The sequence below is a fragment of the Coregonus clupeaformis genome, unplaced genomic scaffold (assembly GCF_020615455.1).
Source record: "Coregonus clupeaformis isolate EN_2021a unplaced genomic scaffold, ASM2061545v1 scaf0051, whole genome shotgun sequence".
Lineage (NCBI taxonomy): Eukaryota > Metazoa > Chordata > Actinopteri > Salmoniformes > Salmonidae > Coregonus > Coregonus clupeaformis.
This window is the reverse complement of record NW_025533506.1, coordinates 420,558-441,168: the sequence shown is the minus strand read 5'-3', so window position 1 is coordinate 441,168 and position 20,611 is coordinate 420,558. Positions and strand designations below refer to the sequence as shown.

The 20,611-nt window shown below is 42.5% G+C and overlaps 1 protein-coding gene across 3 annotated transcripts in view; it reads left to right on the top strand.

The window, feature by feature from the left end:
• Window positions 1–2,884: 2,884 nt before the first annotated feature.
• The window catches only part of lrrc61 (leucine rich repeat containing 61), a 58,636-nt gene continuing 40,909 nt past the window's right edge, over window positions 2,885–20,611 (top strand). For all 3 annotated transcript variants that reach the window (XM_045212783.1, XM_041869460.2, XM_045212782.1), the window contains exon 1: window positions 2,885–3,766. In XM_045212783.1, the coding sequence (XP_045068718.1) occupies window positions 3,736–3,766 (31 nt within the window). In that variant the 5' untranslated portion in view covers window positions 2,885–3,735. The remainder of the gene's footprint in view (window positions 3,767–20,611) is intronic.

The following is a 20,611-nucleotide window of genomic DNA, read 5'->3' as shown; positions in this document are numbered from 1 at the left end:
CACATTAGATGTTCTATAATATCTGTCATATGGTCCATCACATTAGATGTTCTATAGTATCTGTCATATGGTCCATCACATTAGATGTTCTATAGTATCAGTCATATGGTCCATCACATTAGATGTTCTATAGTATCAGTCATATGGTCCATCACATTAGATGTTCTATAGTATCTGTCCAGTCATATGGTCCATCACATTAGATGTTCTATAGTATCTGTCCTGTCATATGGTCCATCACATTAGATGTTCTATATAACCTGTCCAGTCATATGGTCCATCACATTAGATGTTCTATAGTATCTGTCCAGTCATATGGTTCATCACATTAGATGTTCTATAGTATCTGTCATATGGTCCATCACATTAGATGTTCTATAGTATCTGTCCAGTCATATGGTCCATCACATTAGATGTTCTATAGTATCTGTCATATGGTCCATCACATTAGATGTTCTATAGTATCAGTCATATGGTCCATCACATTAGATGTTCTATAGTATCTGTCCAGTCATATGGTCCATCACATTAGATGTTCTATAGTATCAGTCATATGGTCCATCACATTAGATGTTCTATAATATCTGTCCTGTCATATGGTCCATCACATTAGATGTTCTATAGTATCTGTCCTGTCATATGGTCCATCACATTAGATGTTCTATAGTATCTGTCCTTTCATATGGTCCATCACATTATATGTTCTATATAACCTGTCCAGTCATATGGTCCATCACATTAGATGTTCTATAGTATCTGTCCAGTCATATGGTCCATCACATTAGATGTTCTATAGTATCTGTCATATGGTCCATCACATTAGATGTTCTATAGTATCTGTCCAGTCATATGGTCCATCACATTAGATGTTCTATAGTATCTGTCATATGGTCCATCACATTAGATGTTCTATAGTATCAGTCATATGGTCCATCACATTAGATGTTCTATAGGACCTGTCCAGTCATATGGTCCATCACATTAGATGTTCTATAGTATCTGTCATATGGTCCATCACATTAGATGTTCTATAGTATCTGTCCAGTCATATGGTCCATCACATTAGATGTTCTATAGTATCTGTCATATGGTCCATCACATTAGATGTTCTATAGTATCAGTCATATGGTCCATCACATTAGATGTTCTATAGTATCTGTCATATGGTCCATCACATTAGATGTTCTATAGTATCTGTCATATGGTCCATCACATTAGATGTTCTATAGTATCTGTCATATGGTCCATCACATTAGATGTTCTATAGTATCTGTCATATGGTCCATCACATTAGATGTTCTATAGTATCTGTCATATGGTCCATCACATTAGATGTTCTATAGTATCTGTCCTGTCATATGGTCCATCACATTAGATGTTCTATAGTATCTGTCATATGGTCCATCACATTAGATGTTCTATATAACCTGTCCAGTCATATGGTCCATCACATTAGATGTTCTATAGTATCTGTCATATGGTCCATCACATTAGATGTTCTATATAACCTGTCCAGTCATATGGTCCATCACATTAGATGTACTTTTATTGTTTTCTTAAATGGTAACAGAAACTTGAGAACACTAAAACTACAGTAGATGTACTGTGAGACTGCCAAACACTTCTCAGATTCTCAGCTCTCCATTCAAAAAGGGAAACAGAGATCATAATCAATACTGAGACATGCCAGATAGTGGCCAATGTGAAGACACCACTTCAACACTCCATCACCTGATTATTGTTTGATTAATCCCTTCATGGCTACAGCATGGCCAGCTGAATTACCACCGACTTGAATACCACCCAGCAACAACATAATGTCTAACATTTCTGGTAAAGCGATCTTGCATAATTAGCATTATGCAACCTAAAGGCCCTAAGCTTTGCAGGGAAAAATATTTTTAAAAGTGATGTATATGTAATCTCTACTGAGAGATGTGGAAAAAGCTAAAACAGCCTTTAAAACACTACTTTGGTAAATATAACCACTCTGTTTTTCCCCCAGTGAAGAGCCCTTACCCTAAAACTGGTGTCATTCTGGCCATTTGAACAGGAACTTTCTGTTGTGGTCTATGATGGAGGGCAGGTATCTAGCCTTGTTGTATGCTTGCTTACAGGACACAACAGATCTAAAACACCTCAAACATTCGATTCACAGAATAATTCAGCGGTGGCCGATGCTGTGGATTTAAGCTTCAGGTTGGACAAACTGGTCGGTAGCTTTTTTCTATACAATTTGAAAACATGACTTTTTCTTCTCGATCAGTTAGTAAGAGGACGTCCATTAGGCAACCAGATGCATCTCTGATATCAGGAGGCATTTTCACATAATGCTATATACTGTATGTTTCATTACATCAATGATTGATCTACAATTATTCCGGAGCCACAACAGGTTACTAATTGTCAGTGATGATCACAGCTGAATTTCTGAACATAAAGATGGAATGCAATAATCAAACTGCATGAGAAAATAAATGTTAAATTGTGTCTATCCGCATGTACGGGCGGCTCTCTTACCTGGTAAGCATCTAGCTGTTCATCAGTAAATATCGTTTGCTTATTACCCATCTTAGTCTAGTAATTTTTCTCTTGTACAGATTAATCACATTGGAAGTTCGATGCGTTTTCTCAATTCTAGCCATTTAGGGCATTTACACGACGTGGTCAGACAAGAAAATTAAGACTCCGCATAGATGTTCAGAGTCCACAGACTTGTAAGCTCTGAAACAGTTGGCGGTGTATTCGAAGGCGATGGTGTAATATTGAAATGCAGAAGATGCTCAGTGCAGTCAGTTGTTGAAGCAGCAGAAGTAGGCAACAGACAGTTTCAGCACCGGCTGCTGTCTACCTGCAACAACGTGTAGCTACCACTAGGCGGCGTCTGTCAAACACCCACGCAAGCAATGGATTGCAAAGAATACCTTTTTCAGACGTAAATATTGTTCCCGTTTCATCTGCAGAAAGGCTAAAATCGGATTTTCCCCATGTATGAGTAGAATTCCAAGAGAATTCGTAGCCTCCTTTTTCTGGTCCCAGAACACAATTGCGGTGAATCGACAGCTTTGAAAAAATATTTGCGATTTACGTATGTGATACCTACGTTTCCACAGAAATATCAAAACAGAGTGTGCAAGTGTTCCGGGAGTCATCTTTAACGGTGCGTTCCTAAGTTACAGAATACCTCTGAACACACTGACCATTTTACTCGCAATAGCAAAGCTGGTTAGGCTGCTTACATGTTGTCTAGTAATTGTGCTGCTGGCAATCATTTAGATATTATTTTTTTTTGCCGACGTTTACTGCCACGGGTCATTTCCACGGGTGTTGCGCTGTGGTCCTCAGACCAGACTGCTCTGAGATCGCAGTAGAAAGCCAGAAGGATATATGACGAACGCACAAAGTCAGGTCAACGTTTTATTTTTTGGCGTTTTGGAAACACAATAATACAGCGTATTGTGGCTCGCTTCGGTTATAACTGAGTAGCAACGTTTGCGGAATAGTGTCCAAATAGGCATTATGTTAACCACGGTGCTAAGCTAGCTAACCGTGTAGCTACCTGCACTGGCTGTTACCCACGGTGCTAACCTAGTTAACCCTGTTACTGGCTAGCATTACCGGCGTCAACTGTCCTGCAAAATCAAGGACAGATGACAATTTCACTCAAAATTCCCAAAGAAATCACTATCCAGTTCTATGTTCAGTACATGAACTAACTAACCTAACTATATAAGGATGGAATCAAAGAGAGACATGAAAGATCAAGGTAAGTTCGTACCTAGATGGATGGCTTGTTGCTAGCTAGCTAACGATAAGAGAGCGACAGTAGCCTGCTGCCTGGCCATCCACTTGCTAACGTTATGCTACATCATCTGATAACCCAACTAAACTAACGTCATTTCTTTTACGTTACATTTGCTGAACCATAACGGATAGCAAACAACATTTTCTTGCTTAAGTTTAGTTGATTATTATGCCATCACTGATACAGTATCATATTCGTCCACAGTCACTCATTCATAATTCCTTCATTCCGCTGTCTAAGTCTTACATGTGTTCCATCCAGCCATGGAACCAGCTGGCTACAGTGAAATGGTTTGTAGGAGGGACAATAGTAGTCAGCTCTCCTTTAGAACTGTTCCATCCAGCCATGGAACCAGCTGGCTACAGTGAAATGGTTTGTAGGAGGGACAATAGTAGTCAGCTCTCCTTTAGAACTGTTCCATCCAGCCATGGAACCAGCTGGCTACAGTGAAATGGTTTGTAGGAGGGACAATAGTAGTCAGCTCTCCTTTAGAACTGTTCCATCCAGCCATGGAACCAGCTGGCTACAGTGAAATGGTTTGTAGGAGGGACAATAGTAGTCAGCTCTCCTTTAGAACTGTTCCATCCAGCCATGGAACCAGCTGGCTACAGTGAAATGGTTTGTAGGAGGGACAATAGTAGTCAGCTCTCCTTTAGAACTGTTCCATCCAGCCATGGAACCAGCTGGCTACAGTGAAATGGTTAGTAGGAGGGACAATAGTAGTCAGCTCTCCTTTAGAACTGTTCCATCCAGCCATGGAACCAGCTGGCTACAGTGAAATGGTTTGTAGGAGGGACAATAGTAGTCAGCTCTCCTTTAGAACTGTTCCATCCAGCCATGGAACCAGCTGGCTACAGTGAAATGGTTTGTAGGAGGGACAATAGTAGTCAGCTCTCCTTTAGAACTGTTCCATCCAGCCATGGAACCAGCTGGCTACAGTGAAATGGTTAGTAGTCAGCACTCCTTTAGAGCTGCTAACGGCATTACGCTTTGGTTTAGTTTTTTCACATTAACATGTATGACAAACAACAACCATTGATTTCAAAGTTTAACAAACCATACAACTCTATTCACAATGACTACTTTTAAACATTTCCACTGAACATTTGACAAAAATTAATTGAGTGGAAGAACTGTGCAGATGTTGGTGAAATCCCCCTTAGGTTTTTATGCCACCACGGTTTCCAAAATCTGCTCTGAATTACGATTGAAAGATGTCTGTAGAAAAAATGTGGCGTCAGCTATGACATGCCACCTTGAGTTTGAACAAATCTCTTTTGGTTATTGGGTGAAGTGGATTAGCACCTGGTAACGGAATTATATCATGGGTCCCTGATCTGTACTGCACAGAAATGCATAATTATGGATTTGAATGTCATTCTCATGTTTCACAAGTTTGGACATCACAGTGCAGTACAGCAGAGTAGAGTTCAGTACAGAGCAGAGTACAGTAGAGTTCAGTACAGAGCAGAGTACAGTAGAGTTCAGTAGAGTTCAGTACAGAGCAGAGTACAGTAGAGTTCAGTACAGAGCAGAGTACAGTAGAGTTCAGAGCAGAGTACAGTAGAGTTCAGTACAGAGCAGAGTACAGTAGAGTTCAGTAGAGTTCAGTACAGAGCAGAGTACAGTAGAGTTCAGTACAGAGCAGAGTACAGTAGAGTTCAGTACAGAGCAGAGTACAGTAGAGTTCAGTACAGAGCAGAGTACAGTAGAGTTCAGTACAGAGCATAGTACAGTAGAGTTCAGTACAGAGCAGAGTACAGTAGAGTTCAGAGCAGAGTACAGTAGAGTTCAGTACAGAGCAGAGTACAGTAGAGTTCAGTACAGAGCAGAGTACAGTAGAGTTCAGTACAGAGCAGAGTACAGTAGAGTTCAGTACAGAGTAGAGTTCAGTAGAGTTCAGTACAGAGTAGAGTTCAGTAGAGTTCAGTACAGAGCAGAGTACAGTAGAGTTCAGTACAGAGCAGAGTACAGTAGAGTTCAGTACAGAGCAGAGTACAGTAGAGTTCAGTACAGAGCAGAGTACAGTAGAGTTCAGTACAGAGCAGAGTACAGTAGAGTTCAGTACAGAGCAGAGTACAGTAGAGTTCAGTACAGAGCAGGGTACAGTAGAGAGCAGTACAGAGCAGAGTACAGTAGAGTTCAGTAGAGTTCAGTACAGAGCAGAGTACAGTAGAGAGCAGTACAGAGCAGAGTACAGTAGAGTTCAGTACAGAGCAGAGTGCAGTAGAGTTCCGTGCAGAGCAGAGTACAGTAGAGTACAGTAGAGTGCAGGAGAGTTCAGTACAGAGCAGAGTACAGTAGAGTATAGTTTACTACAGCACATACTGTACTGTACTATACTCTACTTTTCTTTCCTGTACTGTATAGTACTATACTCTACTTTTCTTTCCTGTACTGTATAGTACTGTACTCTACTTAAGTGATAATGCCGGAGAAGCCGGTGTTTGGAGGATATATTGGCGGGTGTGTTGTTAGACCCGAGACGAAGTCGAGGCAAACCGTGGCGTTGTTAGGCCCAAGACAAAGTCGAGGCAAACCGTGTCAATATATCCTCCAAACACCGGCTTCTCCGGTATTAACACTTTTATACAACGGCTTACCAACATATTCAAATAATGATTGACATATTTTCATTTAAATGTTGGAGAGACAGACAGCAAGGTTTATACAAATCTCCGCTGTTGAAAACTAAATGTTAGTCTAAAATAAATGTGAGATAATGTCTAGATGCTTTTTATAGTGGAGATCAAGTTTATAAATTGCCTGGCTGGGCTGATGAGACAGTGGATTGCACAGTCAGATGGAACAGAGTAAATAGGCATTTTAACGTCATAGATTTAGCCGGTGGTAACTTGTGAAACATACACCGGCTGGAATGCGGTTTTAAACAATCTGCTGTACTGTACTCCGAACTCTACTGTGCTCTACTCACTGTACTGTGCTATCCAAACGTCTATGATAGGTTGAGATATGGTCCAGTCCGGTCCGTCTGTGGACGTTAATATCAAGGTCAGCGTGGACTGACCGAATTTCAACAACTTTTCAATGTCCATGGAAGTGCGGTGTAGGTCAGTGCTCAGTGGGTGAGGATGAGAGAGAGAGAGAGAGAGAGAGAGAGAGAGAGAGAGAGAGAGAGAGAGAGAGAGAGAGATTAAGGCAGAGAGTGAGAGAGAGATTAAGACAGAGAGAGAGAGAGATTAAGGCAGAGAGAGAGAGAGAGATTAAGGCAGAGAGAGAGAGAGAGATTAAGGCAGAGAGAGAGAGAGATTAAGGCAGAGAGAGAGAGATTGAGAGAGAGAGAAAGAGAGATTAAGGCAGAGAGAGAGAGATTAAGGCAGAGAGAGAGATTAAGGCAGAGAGAGAGAGATTAAGGCAGAGAGAGAGATTAAGGCAGAGAGAGAGATTAAGGCAGAGAGTGAGAGAGAGATTAAGGCAGAGAGAGAGAGAGAGATTAAGGCAGAGAGAGAGAGAGAGAGAGATTAAGGCAGAGAGAGAGAGATTAAGGCAGAGAGAGATTGAGAGAGAGAGAAAGAGAGATTAAGGCAGAGAGAGAGAGATTAAGGCAGAGAGAGAGAGATTAAGGCAGAGAGAGAGATTAAGGCAGAGAGTGAGAGAGAGATTAAGGCAGAGAGTGAGAGAGATTAAGACAGAGAGAGAGAGAGAGAGAGATATTAAGGCAGAGAGAGAGAGAGATTAAGGCAGAGAGAGAGAGAGATTGAGAGAGAGAGAAAGAGAGATTAAGGCAGAGAGAGAGAGATTAAGGCAGAGAGAGAGAGAGAGATTAAGGCAGAGAGAGAGAGAGATTAAGGCAGAGAGAGAGATTAAGACAGAGAGAGAGAGAGAGATTAAGGCAGAGAGAGAGAGAGAGATTAAGGCAGAGAGAGAGAGAGATTAAGGCAGAGAGAGAGAGATTGAGAGAGAGAGATTAAGGCAGAGAGAGAGAGATTAAGGCAGAGAGAGAGAGAGATTAAGGCAGAGAGAGAGAGAGATTAAGGCAGAGAGAGAGATTAAGGCAGAGAGTGAGAGAGAGATTAAGACAGAGAGAGAGAGATTAAGGTAGAGAGAGAGAGAGAGAGAGATTAAGGCAGAGAGAGAGAGAGATTAAGGCAGAGAGAGAGAGAGATTAAGGCAGAGAGTGAGAGAGAGATTAAGACAGAGAGAGAGAGAGAGATTAAGGCAGAGAGAGATTAAGGCAGAGCGAGAGAGAGAGATTAAGGCAGAGAGAGAGAGAGATTAAGGCAGAGAGAGAGAGAGAGATTAAGGCAGAGATAGAGAGATTAAGGCAGAGAGTGAGAGAGAGATTAAGGCAGAGAGAGAGAGAGAGATTAAGGCAGAGATAGAGAGATTAAGGCAGAGAGTGAGAGAGAGATTAAGGCAGAGAGTGAGAGAGGGATTAAGGCAGAGAGAGAGAGAGAGAGAGAGATTAAGGCAGAGAGAGAGAGAGAGAGAGATTAAGTCAGAGAGAGATTAAGGCAGAGCGAGAGAGAGAGATTAAGGCAGAGAGAGAGAGAGATTAAGGCAGAGAGAGAGAGAGAGATTAAGGCAGAGATAGAGAGATTAAGGCAGAGAGTGAGAGAGAGATTAAGGCAGAGAGTGAGAGAGATTAAGGCAGAGAGTGAGAGAGGGATTAAGGCAGAGAGAGAGAGAGAGATTAAGGCAGAGAGAGAGAGAGAGAGATTAAGTCAGAGAGAGATTAAGGCAGAGCGAGAGAGAGAGATTAAGGCAGAGAGAGAGAGAGATTAAGGCAGAGAGAGAGAGATTAAGGCAGAGAGAGAGATTAAGGCAGAGAGTGAGAGAGAGATTAAGGCAGAGAGAGAGAGATTAAGGCAGAGAGAGAGAGATTAAGGCAGATAGAGATTAAGGCAGTGAGAGAGATTAAGGCAGAGAGCGAGAGAGAGAGAGAGATTAAGGCAGTGAGAGAGATTAAGGCAGAGAGACATTAAGGCAGAGAGAGAGATTAAGGCAGAGAGAGAGAGAGAGAGAGAGAGAGAGAGAGAGAGAGAGAGATTAAGGCAGTGAGAGAGATTAAGGCAGAGAGACATTAAGGCAGAGAGAGAGAGAGATTAAGGCAGAGAGTGAGAGAGATTAAGGCAGAGAGTGAGAGAGATTAAGGCAGAGAGTGAGAGAGAGATTAAGGCAGAGAGAGATTAAGGCAGAGAGAGAGAGATTAAGGCAGAGAGAGAGAGAGAAATTAAGGCAGGGAGATTAAGGCAGAGAGAGAGAGATTAAGGCAGAATTTAAGAATTTGCTTAACAAGCCACATAAATTGCTTGGACTCACGCTGTTGTTGGGGGGTACTTAAACTGAATACTAGCGTAGTACATATTTAAACTGAATACTAGCGTAGTACATACTTAAACTGAATACTAGTGTAGTACATACTTAAACTGAATACTAGCGTAGTACATACTTAAACTGAATACTAGAGTAGTACATACTTAAACTGAATACTAGCGTAGTACATACTTAAACTGAATACTAGTGTAGTACATACTTAAACTGAATACCCATACTAGTGTAGTACATACTTAAACTGAATACTAGCGTGGTACATACTTAAACTGAATACTAGCATGGTACATACTTAAACTGAATACTAGCGTAGTACATACTTAAACTGAATACTAGCGTAGTACATACTTAAACTGAATACTAGCGTAGTACATACTTAAACTGAATACTAGCGTGGTACATACTTAAACTGAAAACCCATACTAAAGTAGTACATACTACATACTAGAGTAGTACATACTTAAACTGAATACCCATACTAGCGTAGTACATACTTGAACTGCATATTATGTAGGCCTACTCATCAAGGCATACTATTTAGCCGTTTAGTAAACGGTATGAAGTATCCCGACTGGCTGAGTAGGTGGGGCCGAGTATGTGTGGATTTTTCCAAATTCAACAGACATACATGGCATTAACCAGCCTGATAATGGCTCATTTCCCATTTGAGTTATAGTCCTACTCAGGCTGGTTGCAGGCAGACTGTCACACTGAACCTATACCGTATCCCATCTAGCCCATCTATCCTATATAAAAAGGACTGAAGACAGAAACAGATCATTTGGTTCCATTTCAACATATTTATTAGTGAAACCAAAGTGCTCTAACATATATAAATAGCATAGAACAAACACCAAAACGTTTCAAAAAGCTATTGCACAGAAACACATGGACAGTCACAGGTGCATCACAAGTTCAGTACCGCTGCAACATAAACTAAAGCACTGATCATTGGGAGAATGACTGCTGAGGCTTGATCCATCAATTCAATAATTAAAATAGGTAGCCTAGCCTACAGAAGTAAACCAGTCCATATGTTCAAATCAAAAGGCCTGATTAACATGGCATCAATAACACAGCCACATCCCCAGTCCCCGTGCCGACACATTCAGAAATCTAAAGATGGTTTAGTATTTCGTTTAAAAGCTGTGACGAAAGATGACGCAATACTACTCAGGATCTAAGGAGAACAAAAACGACTTAGCCTACTTTTAAACACCACTGCAGAAGCTTCGCTATTCGGCATCTTCCCAATTAAGTAGCCTAGTTTTGTTGTTTGGCTACTTGAAGAAAACCAGGGCCATTCACTCGCAGCCCACGTCTTCCAATGCATTGTGGGAAAGTGTACATCTAATTCTACTAGATGAAGAGCTGAGATGAGTATAACATCCTGGCATTTAAACCATACTAGATTTTAGAAAATTCACGTACTATAAAACGTTATATTTTCGCATACTGAGAATGCGTCATGGCGCGATTGCGTTGTTTCCAGCTATTCGTTGATTTCGGTAGCGCATCCCCATGTCTAAATGATCAGTTGTTGTCAAAGCCAAAATGAGTAAGAAATCCGGGTATTTAAAGTATACTTGATTTTCTAAATGTAGCATCCTATGAAACTTTCTCTTTCTAAAACAACCTATTACTTTAGTTAGGATGGTAAAACACTAGAACGGTATTTAACAGGATTTTTGAATGACTACTTCATTTCTGCACCCCACACATACACTACATGACCAAATGTATGTGGACAACTGCTCGTCGAACATCTCATTCCAAAATCATGAGCATTAATATGGAGTTGGTCCCCCCTTTGCTGCTATAACAGCCTCCACTCTTCTGGGAAGGCTTTCCACTAGATGTTGGAACATTAGGCCTGGCTCTCAGTCGGCATTCCAATTCATCCCAAAGGTGTTCGATGGGGTTGAGGTCAGGGCTCTGTGCAGGCCAGTCAAGTTCTTCCACACCGATCTCGACAAACAATTTCTGTATGGACCTCGCTTTGTGCATGGGGAAGTTGTCATGCTGAAACAGGAAAGAGCCTTCCCCAAACTGTTGCCACAAAGTTGGAAGCACAGAATCGTCTAGAATGTCATTGTATGCTGTAGCATTAAGATTTCCCTTCACTGGAACTAAGGGGCCTGAGCCATGAAAAACAGCCCCAGACCATTATTCCTCCTCCACCAAACTTTACAGTTGGCACTATGCATTCAGGCAGGTAGCGTTCTCCTGGCATCCGCCAAACCCAGATTCGTCCGTCGGACTGCCAGATGGTGAAGCGTGATTCATCACTCCAGAGAACGTGTTTCCACTGCTTCAGAGTGGTGGTGAGCTTTACACCACTCCAGCCGACGCTTGGCATTGCGCATGGTGATCTTAGGCTGGTGTGCGGCTGCATGGCCATGGAAACCCATTTCATGAAGCTCCCGACTAACAGTTCTTGTGCTGATGTTGCTTCCAGAGGCAGTTTGGAACTCGGTAGTGAGTGTTGCAACCGAGGATAGACGATTTTTACGTGCTTCAGTACTCGGCGGTCCCGTTCTGTGAGCTTGTGTGGCCTACCACTTTGCGGCTGAGCCGTTGTTGCTCCTAGACGTTTCCACTTCACAATAACAGCACTTACAGTTGACCGGGGCAGCTCTAGCAGGGCAGAAATGTGACGAACTGACTTGTTGGAAAGGTGGCATCCTATGACAGTGCCATGTTGAAAGTCACTGAGGTGTTCAGTACGGGCCATTCTACTGCCAATGTTTGTCTATGGAGATTGCATGGCTGTGTGCTCGATTTTATATACCTGTCAGCAACGGGTGTGGCTGAAATAGCCAAATCCACTAATTTGAAGGGGTGTCCACACACTTTTGACCATGTTTTTTAAGAACAGTTTTCCTTCTGTTTATTCAGAAATCAAAGCCTTCACTTATTCATAATTTTGAAGATGGAAAATGGTTGAAAAATGCCTTCATTTCCCACAAATATAGACTCTGAGCTTTCATTTGACACCCAATTTGACATGCTCCTATGAACTTCACATGGTGGTGCTCATGGATCCTTTACCATGGAGATGACCAGCTATTACAGCTGATAGCTATATAGTTAAAGAACATCACTTGTTAAGGATTCAACATCAGCCACAATGAAGACAGAGTCAACTGACACATCATGTATCATTGTATGTATGGCATATCAATGCCAGCACATGGACAATCATGGACAGCTCCTCTGGCATATCAATGGCAGCACATGGCCAATCATGGACAGCTCCTCTGGCATATCAATGCCAGCACATGGACAATCATGGACAGCTCCTCTGGCATATCAATGGCAGCACATGGCCAATCATGGACAGCTCCTCTGGCATATCAATGGCAGCACATGGACAATCATGGACAGCTCCTCTGGCATATCAATGGCAGCACATGGACAATCATGGACAGCTCCTCTGGCATATCAATGGCAGCACATGGACAATCATGGACAGCTCCTCTGGCATATCAATGCCAGCACATGGACAATCATGGACAGCTCCTCTGGCATATCAATGGCAGCACATGGACAATCATGGACAGCTCCTCTGGCATATCAATGGCAGCACATGGCCAATCATGGACAGCTCCTCTGGCATATCAATGCCAGCACATGGCCAATCATGGACAGCTCCTCTGGCATATCAATGGTAGCACATGGCCAATCATGGACAGCTCCTCTGGCATATCAATGGCAGCACATGGCCAATCATGGACAGCTCCTCTGGCATATCAATGGCAGCACATGGCCAATCATGGACAGCTCCTCTGGCATATCAATGGCAGCACATGGACAATCATGGACAGCTCCTCTGGCATATCAATGGCAGCACATGGACAATCATGGACAGCTCCTCTGGCATATCAATGCCAGCACATGGACAATCATGGACAGCTCCTCTGGCATATCAATGGCAGCACATGGCCAATCATGGACAGCTCCTCTGGCATATCAATGGCAGCACATGGCCAATCATGGACAGCTCCTCTGGCATATCAATGGCAGCACATGGCCAATCATGGACAGCTCCTCTGGCATATCAATGGCAGCACATGGCCAATCATGGACAGCTCCTCTGGCATATCAATGGCAGCACATGGCCAATCATGGACAGCTCCTCTGGCATATCAATGGCAGCACATGGCCAATCATGGACAGCTCCTCTGGCATATCAATGGCAGCACATGGCCAATCATGGACAGCTCCTCTGGCATATCAATGGCAGCACATGGCCAATCATGGACAGCTCCTCTGGCATATCAATGGCAGCACATGGACAATCATGGACAGCTCCTCTGGCATATCAATGGCAGCACATGGACAATCATGAACAGCTCCTCTGAGGAGTATTCAGATGTAGGCCAACAACTGCTGCCCCCACTACAACCTGTTCAAATGAAATGTGTCACGTTTCAGGTGTAGACTAACAGTGAAAGCTGACTAAGCTTAGTTAGTGACTAACCTAGTCGGTGTCCCAAATGGTACCCTATTCCCTATATAGTGCACTACTTTAGACCAGAGAATGGCACCCTATTCCCTATATAGTGCACTACTTTAGACCAGAGAATGGCACCCTATTCCCTATATAGTGCACTACTTTAGACCAGAGCCCTATGGCACCCTATTCCCTATATAGTGCACTACTTTAGACCAGAGCCCTATGACACCCTATTCCCTATATAGTGCACTACTTTAGACCAGAGTCCTATGACACCCTATTCCCTATATAGTGCACTACTTTAGACCAGAGCCCTATGACACCCTATTCCCTATATAGTGCACTACTTTAGACCAGAGCCCTATGACACCCTATTCCCTATATAGTGCACTACTTTAGACCAGAGCCCTATGACACCCTATTCCCTATATAGTGCACTACTTTAGACCAGAAGGTAGTGCTCTTTTGGGAAGCGTCCCTAATGGTCCTCCCTTGGTGATTCATTTAGACAATGTGACAACTCACAGTGAGACAACTCAGGCAAGGGTCAGGCTTCCTAGGATGTAGCTGTCTGGTGGCTACAGACAGAGAGGAACCCAGCCCAACACAGTCACAGTGGCAGACAGAGGAACCCAGCCCAACACAGTCACAGTGGCAGACAGAGGAACCCAGCCCAACACAGTCACAGTGGCAGACAGAGGAACCCAGCCCAACACAGTCACAGTGGCAGACAGAGGAACCCAGCCCAACACAGTCACAGTGGCAGACAGAGGAACCCAGCCCAACACAGTCACAGTGGCAGACAGAGGAACCCAGCCCAACACAGTCACAGTGGCAGACAGAGGAACCCAGCCCAACACAGTCACAGTGGCAGACAGAGGAACCCAGCCCAACACAGTCACAGTGGCAGACAGAGGAACCCAGCCCAACACAGTCACAGTGGCAGACAGAGGAACCCAGCCCAACACAGTCACAGTGGCAGACAGAGGAACCCAGCCCAACACAGTCACAGTGGCAGACAGAGGAACCCAACCCAACACAGTCACAGTGGCAGACAGAGGAACCCAGCCCAACACAGTCACAGTGGCAGACAGAGGAACCCAGCCCAACACAGTCACAGTGGCAGACAGAGGAACCCAGCCCAACACAGTCACAGTGGCAGACAGAGGAACCCAGCCCAACACAGTCACAGTGGCAGACAGAGGAAACCCAGCCCAACACAGTCACAGTGGCAGACAGAGGAACCCAGCCCAACACAGTCACAGTGGCAGACAGAGGAACCCAGCCCAACACAGTCACAGTGGCAGACAGAGGAACCCAGCCCAACACAGTCACAGTGGTAGACAGAGGAACCCAACCCAACACAGTCACAGTGGCAGACAGAGGAACCCAGCCCAACACAGTCACAGTGGTAGACAGAGGAACCCAACCCAACACAGTCACAGTGGCAGACAGAGGAACCCAGCCCAACACAGTCACAGTGGCAGACAGAGGAACCCAACCCAACACAGTCACAGTGGCAGACAGAGGAACCCAACCCAACACAGTCACAGTGGCAGACAGAGGAACCCAACCCAACACAGTCACAGTGGCATATATAACCCTGTTTAGTAGTAGCACTATGTTTCTTAGATCAAAGGAGGGACACCACAGTGTTTCTTAGATCAGAGGAGGGACACCACACCACAGTGTTTCTTAGATCAGAGGAGGGACACCACACCACAGTGTTTCTTAGATCAGAGGAGGGGGACACCACAGTGTTTCTTAGATCAAAGGAGGGACACCACAGTGTTTCTTAGATCAGAGGAGGGACACCACACCACAGTGTTTCTTAGATCAGAGGAGGGGGACACCACAGTGTTTCTTAGATCAGAGGAGGGACACCACACCACAGTGTTTCTTAGATCAGAGGAGGGACACCACACCACAGTGTTTCTTAGATCAAAGGAGGGACACCACAGTGTTTCTTAGATCAGAGGAGGGACACCACAGTGTTTCTTAGATCAGAGGAGGGACACCACACCACAGTGTTTCTTAGATCAAAGGAGGGACACCACAGTGTTTCTTAGATCAGAGGAGGGACACCACACCACAGTGTTTCTTAGATCAGAGGAGGGACACCACACCACATTGTTTCTTAGATCAGAGGAGGGACACCACAGTGTTTCTTAGATCAGAGGAGGGACACCACACCACAGTGTTTCTTAGATCAGAGGAGGGACACCACACCACAGTGTTTCTTAGATCAGAGGAGGGGGACACACCACAGTGTTTCTTAGATCAGAGGAGGGACACCACACCACATTGTTTCTTAGATCAGAGGAGGGGGACACCACAGTGTTTCTTAGATCAGAGGAGGGACACCACACCACTGTGTTTCTTAGATCAAAGGAGGGGGACACCACAGTGTTTCTTAGATCAAAGGAGGGGGACACCACAGTGTTTCTTAGATCAAAGGAGGGACACCACACCACTGTGTTTCTTAGATCAGAGCAGGGGGACACCACAGTGATTCTTAGATCAAAGGAGGGACACCACACCACAGTGTTTCTTAGATCAGAGGAGGGACACCACACCACAGTGTTTCTTAGATCAAAGGAGGGGGACACCACAGTGTTTCTTAGATCAAAGGAGGGACACCACACCACTGTCTTTCTTAGATCAGAGCAGGGGGACACCACAGTGTTTCTTAGATCAGAGGAGGGACACCACAGTGTTTCTTAGATCAGAGGAGGGACACCACACCACAGTGTTTCTTAGATCAGAGGAGGGACACCACAGTGTTTCTTAGATCAGAGGAGGGACACCACACCACAGTGACTATTAATAGAGGGATGTGGTTTGTCTCCTCGTTCCTGGCTAAGCAGAAGAGACAGCGTTTGCATCCCAGATGGCATCCTATTCTTTATATAGTGCACTACTCTTTACCAGAGACTATTATTATATTTTACTACTGTTTACCAGAGACTATTATGATATTATAATACTGTTTACCAGAGACTATTATGATATTATACTACTGTTTACCAGAGACTATTATTATATTATACTACTGTTTACCAGAGACTATTATTATATTATACTACTGTTTACCAGAGACTATTATTATATTATACTACTGTTTACCAGAGACTATTATTATATTATAACTACTGTTTACCAGAGACTATTATTATATTATACTACTGTTTACCAGAGACTATTATTATATTATACTACTGTTTACCAGAGACTATTATTATATTATACTACTGTTTACCAGAGACTATTATTATATTATACTACTGTTTACCAGAGACTATTATTATATTATACGACTGTTTACCAGAGACTATTATTATATTATACTACTGTTTACCAGAGACTATTATTACATTATACTACTGTTTACCAGAGACTATTCTTATATTATACTACTGTTTACCAGAGACTATTATTATATTATACTACTGTTTACCAGAGACTATTATTACATTATACTACTGTTTACCAGAGACTATTATTATATTATACTACTGTTTACCAGAGACTATTATTATATTATACTACTGTTTACCAGAGATTATTATTATATTATACTACTGTTTACCAGAGACTATTATTATATTATACTACTGTTTACCAGAGACTATTATTATATTATACTACTGTTTACCAGAGACTATTATTATATTATACTACTGTTTACCAGAGACTATTATTATATTATACTACTGTTTACAAGAGACTATTATTATATTATACTACTGTTTACCAGAGACTATTATTATATTATACTACTGTTTACCAGAGACTATTATTATATTATACTACTGTTTACCAGAGACTATTATTATATTATACTACTGTTTACCAGAGACTATTATTATATTATACTACTGTTTACCAGAGACTATTATTATATTACACTACTGTTTACCAGAGACTATTATTATATTATACTACTGTTTACCAGAGACTATTATTATATTATACTACTGTTTACCAGGGACTATTATTATATTATACTACTGTTTACCAGAGATTATTATTATATTATACTACTGTTTACCAGAGACTATTATTACATTATACTACTGTTTACCAGAGACTATAATTATATTATACTACTGTTTACCAGAGACTATTATTATATTATACTACTGTTTACCAGAGACTATTATTACATTATACTACTGTTTACCAGAGACTATTATTACATTATACTACTGTTTACCAGAGACTATTATTACATTATACTACTGTTTACCAGAGACTATTATTATATTATACTACTGTTTACCAGAGACTATTATTATATTATACTACTGTTTACCAGAGACTATTATTACATTATACTACTGTTTACCAGAGACTATTATTATATTATACTACTGTTTACCAGAGACTATTATTATATTATACTACTGTTTACCAGAGACTATTATTACATTATACTACTGTTTACCAGAGACTATTATTATATTATACTACTGTTTACCAGAGACTATTATTATATTATACTACTGTTTACCAGAGACTATTATTATATTATACGACTGTTTACCAGAGACTATTATTATATTATACTACTGTTTACCAGAGACTATTATTATATTATACGACTGTTTACCAGAGACTATTATGATATTATACTACTGTTTACCAGAGACTATTATGATATTATACTACTGTTTACCAGAGACTATTATTATATTATACGACTGTTTACCAGAGACTATTATGATATTATACTACTGTTTACCAGAGACTATTATGATATTATACTACTGTTTACCAGATACTATTATTATATTATACTACTGTTTACCAGAGACTATTATTATATTATACTACAGTTTACCAGAGACTATTATTATATTATAATACTGTTTACCAGAGCCTTGTGCACTAGAAAGGGAACAGGGTGCCATTTGGGATGCAGACTTGTTTTCCCATCCTCACGCTGCTACTGCAGTAATGAGTAACGACTCAGACACAATCACTCACTGGTTAGTTAGGGTGATGACACTGCAATAGACAGGTTAACTAGTGGTGTTCCAGAGCAGACATCCTCCACTCTCTGACTCCAATAGACAGGTTAACTAGTGGTGTTCCAGAGCAGACATCCTCCACTCTGACTCCAATAGACAGGTTAACTAGTGGTGTTCCAGAGCAGACATCCTCCACTCTGACTCCAATAGACAGGTTAACTAGTGGTGTTCCAGAGCAGACATCCTCCACTCTGACTCCAATAGACAGGTTAACTAGTGGTGTTCCAGAGCAGACATCCTCCACTCTGACTCCAATAGACAGGTTAACTAGTGGTGTTCCAGAGCAGACATCCTCCACTCTGACTACAATAGACAGGTTAACTAGTGGTGTTCCAGAGCAGACATCCTCCACTCTGACTCCAATAGACAGGTTAACTAGTGGTGTTCCAGAGCAGACATCCTCCACTCTGACTCCAATAGACAGGTTAACTAGTGGTGTTCCAGAGCAGACATCCTCCACTCTGACTCCAATAGACAGGTTAACTAGTGGTGTTCCAGAGCAGACATCCTCCACTCTGACTACAATAGACAGGTTAACTAGTGGTGTTCCGGAGCAGACATCCTCCACTCTCTGACTACAATAGACAGGTTAACTAGTGGTGTTCCGGAGCAGACATCCTCCACTCTGACTCCAATAGACAGGTTAACTAGTGGTGTTCCAGAGCTGACATCCTCCACTCTCTGACTACAATAGACAGGTTAACTAGTGGTGTTCCAGAGCAGACATCCTCCACTCTGACTACAATAGACAGGTTAACTAGTGGTGTTCCTGAGCAGACATCCTCCACTCTGACTCCAATAGACAGGTTAACTAGTGGTGTTCCAGAGCAGACATCCTCCACTCTGACTCCAATAGACAGGTTAACTAGTGGTGTTCCAGATAGACATCCTCCACTCCCTGACTCCAATAGACAGGTTAACTAGTGGTGTTCCAGAGCAGACATCCTCCACTCTCTGACTCCAATAGACAGGTTAACTAGTGGTGTTCCAGAGCAGACATCCTCCACTCTCTGAGTCCAATAGACAGGTTAACTAGTGGTGTTCCAGAGCAGACATCCTCCACTCTCTGACTACAATAGACAGGTTAACTAGTGGTGTTCCAGAGCAGACATCCTCCACTCTGACTCCAATAGACAGGTTAACTAGTGGTGTTCCAGAGCAGACATCCTCCACTCTGACTACAATAGACAGGTTAACTAGTGGTGTTCCATAGCAGACATCTTCCACTCTCTGACTCCAATAGACAGGTTAACTAGTGGTGTTCCAGAGCAGACATCCTCCACTCTGACTACAATAGACAGGTTAACTAGTAGTGTTCCAGAGCAGACATCCTCCACTCTCTGACTACAATAGACAGGTTAACTAGTGGTGTTCCAGAGCAGACATCATCCACTCTCTGACTCCAATAGACAGGTTAACTAGTAGTGTTCCAGAGCAGACATCCTCCACTCTCTGACTACAATAGACAGGTTAACTAGTGGTGTTCCAGAGCAGACATCCTCCACTCTCTGACTACAATAGACAGGTTAACTAGTGGTGTTCCAGAGCAGACATCCTCCACTCTGACTCCAATAGACAGGTTAACTAGTGGTGTTCCAGAGCAGACATCCTCCACTCTGACTCCAATAGACAGGTTAACTAGTGGTGTTCCAGAGCAGACATCCTCCACTCTGACTCCAATAGACAGGTTAACTAGTGGTGTTCCAGAGCAGACATCCTCCACTCTGACTACAATAGACAGGTTAACTAGTGGTGTTCCAGAGCAGACATCCTCCACTCTGACTCCAATAGACAGGTTAACTAGTGGTGTTCCAGAGCAGACATCCTCCACTCTGACTCCAATAGACAGGTTAACTAGTGGTGTTCCAGAGCAGACATCCTCCACTCTGACTACAATAGACAGGTTAACTAGTGGTGTTCCAGAGCAGACATCCTCCACTCTCTGACTACAATAGACAGGTTAACTAGTGGTGTTCCAGAGCAGACATCCTCCACTCTGACTACAATAGACAGGTTAAC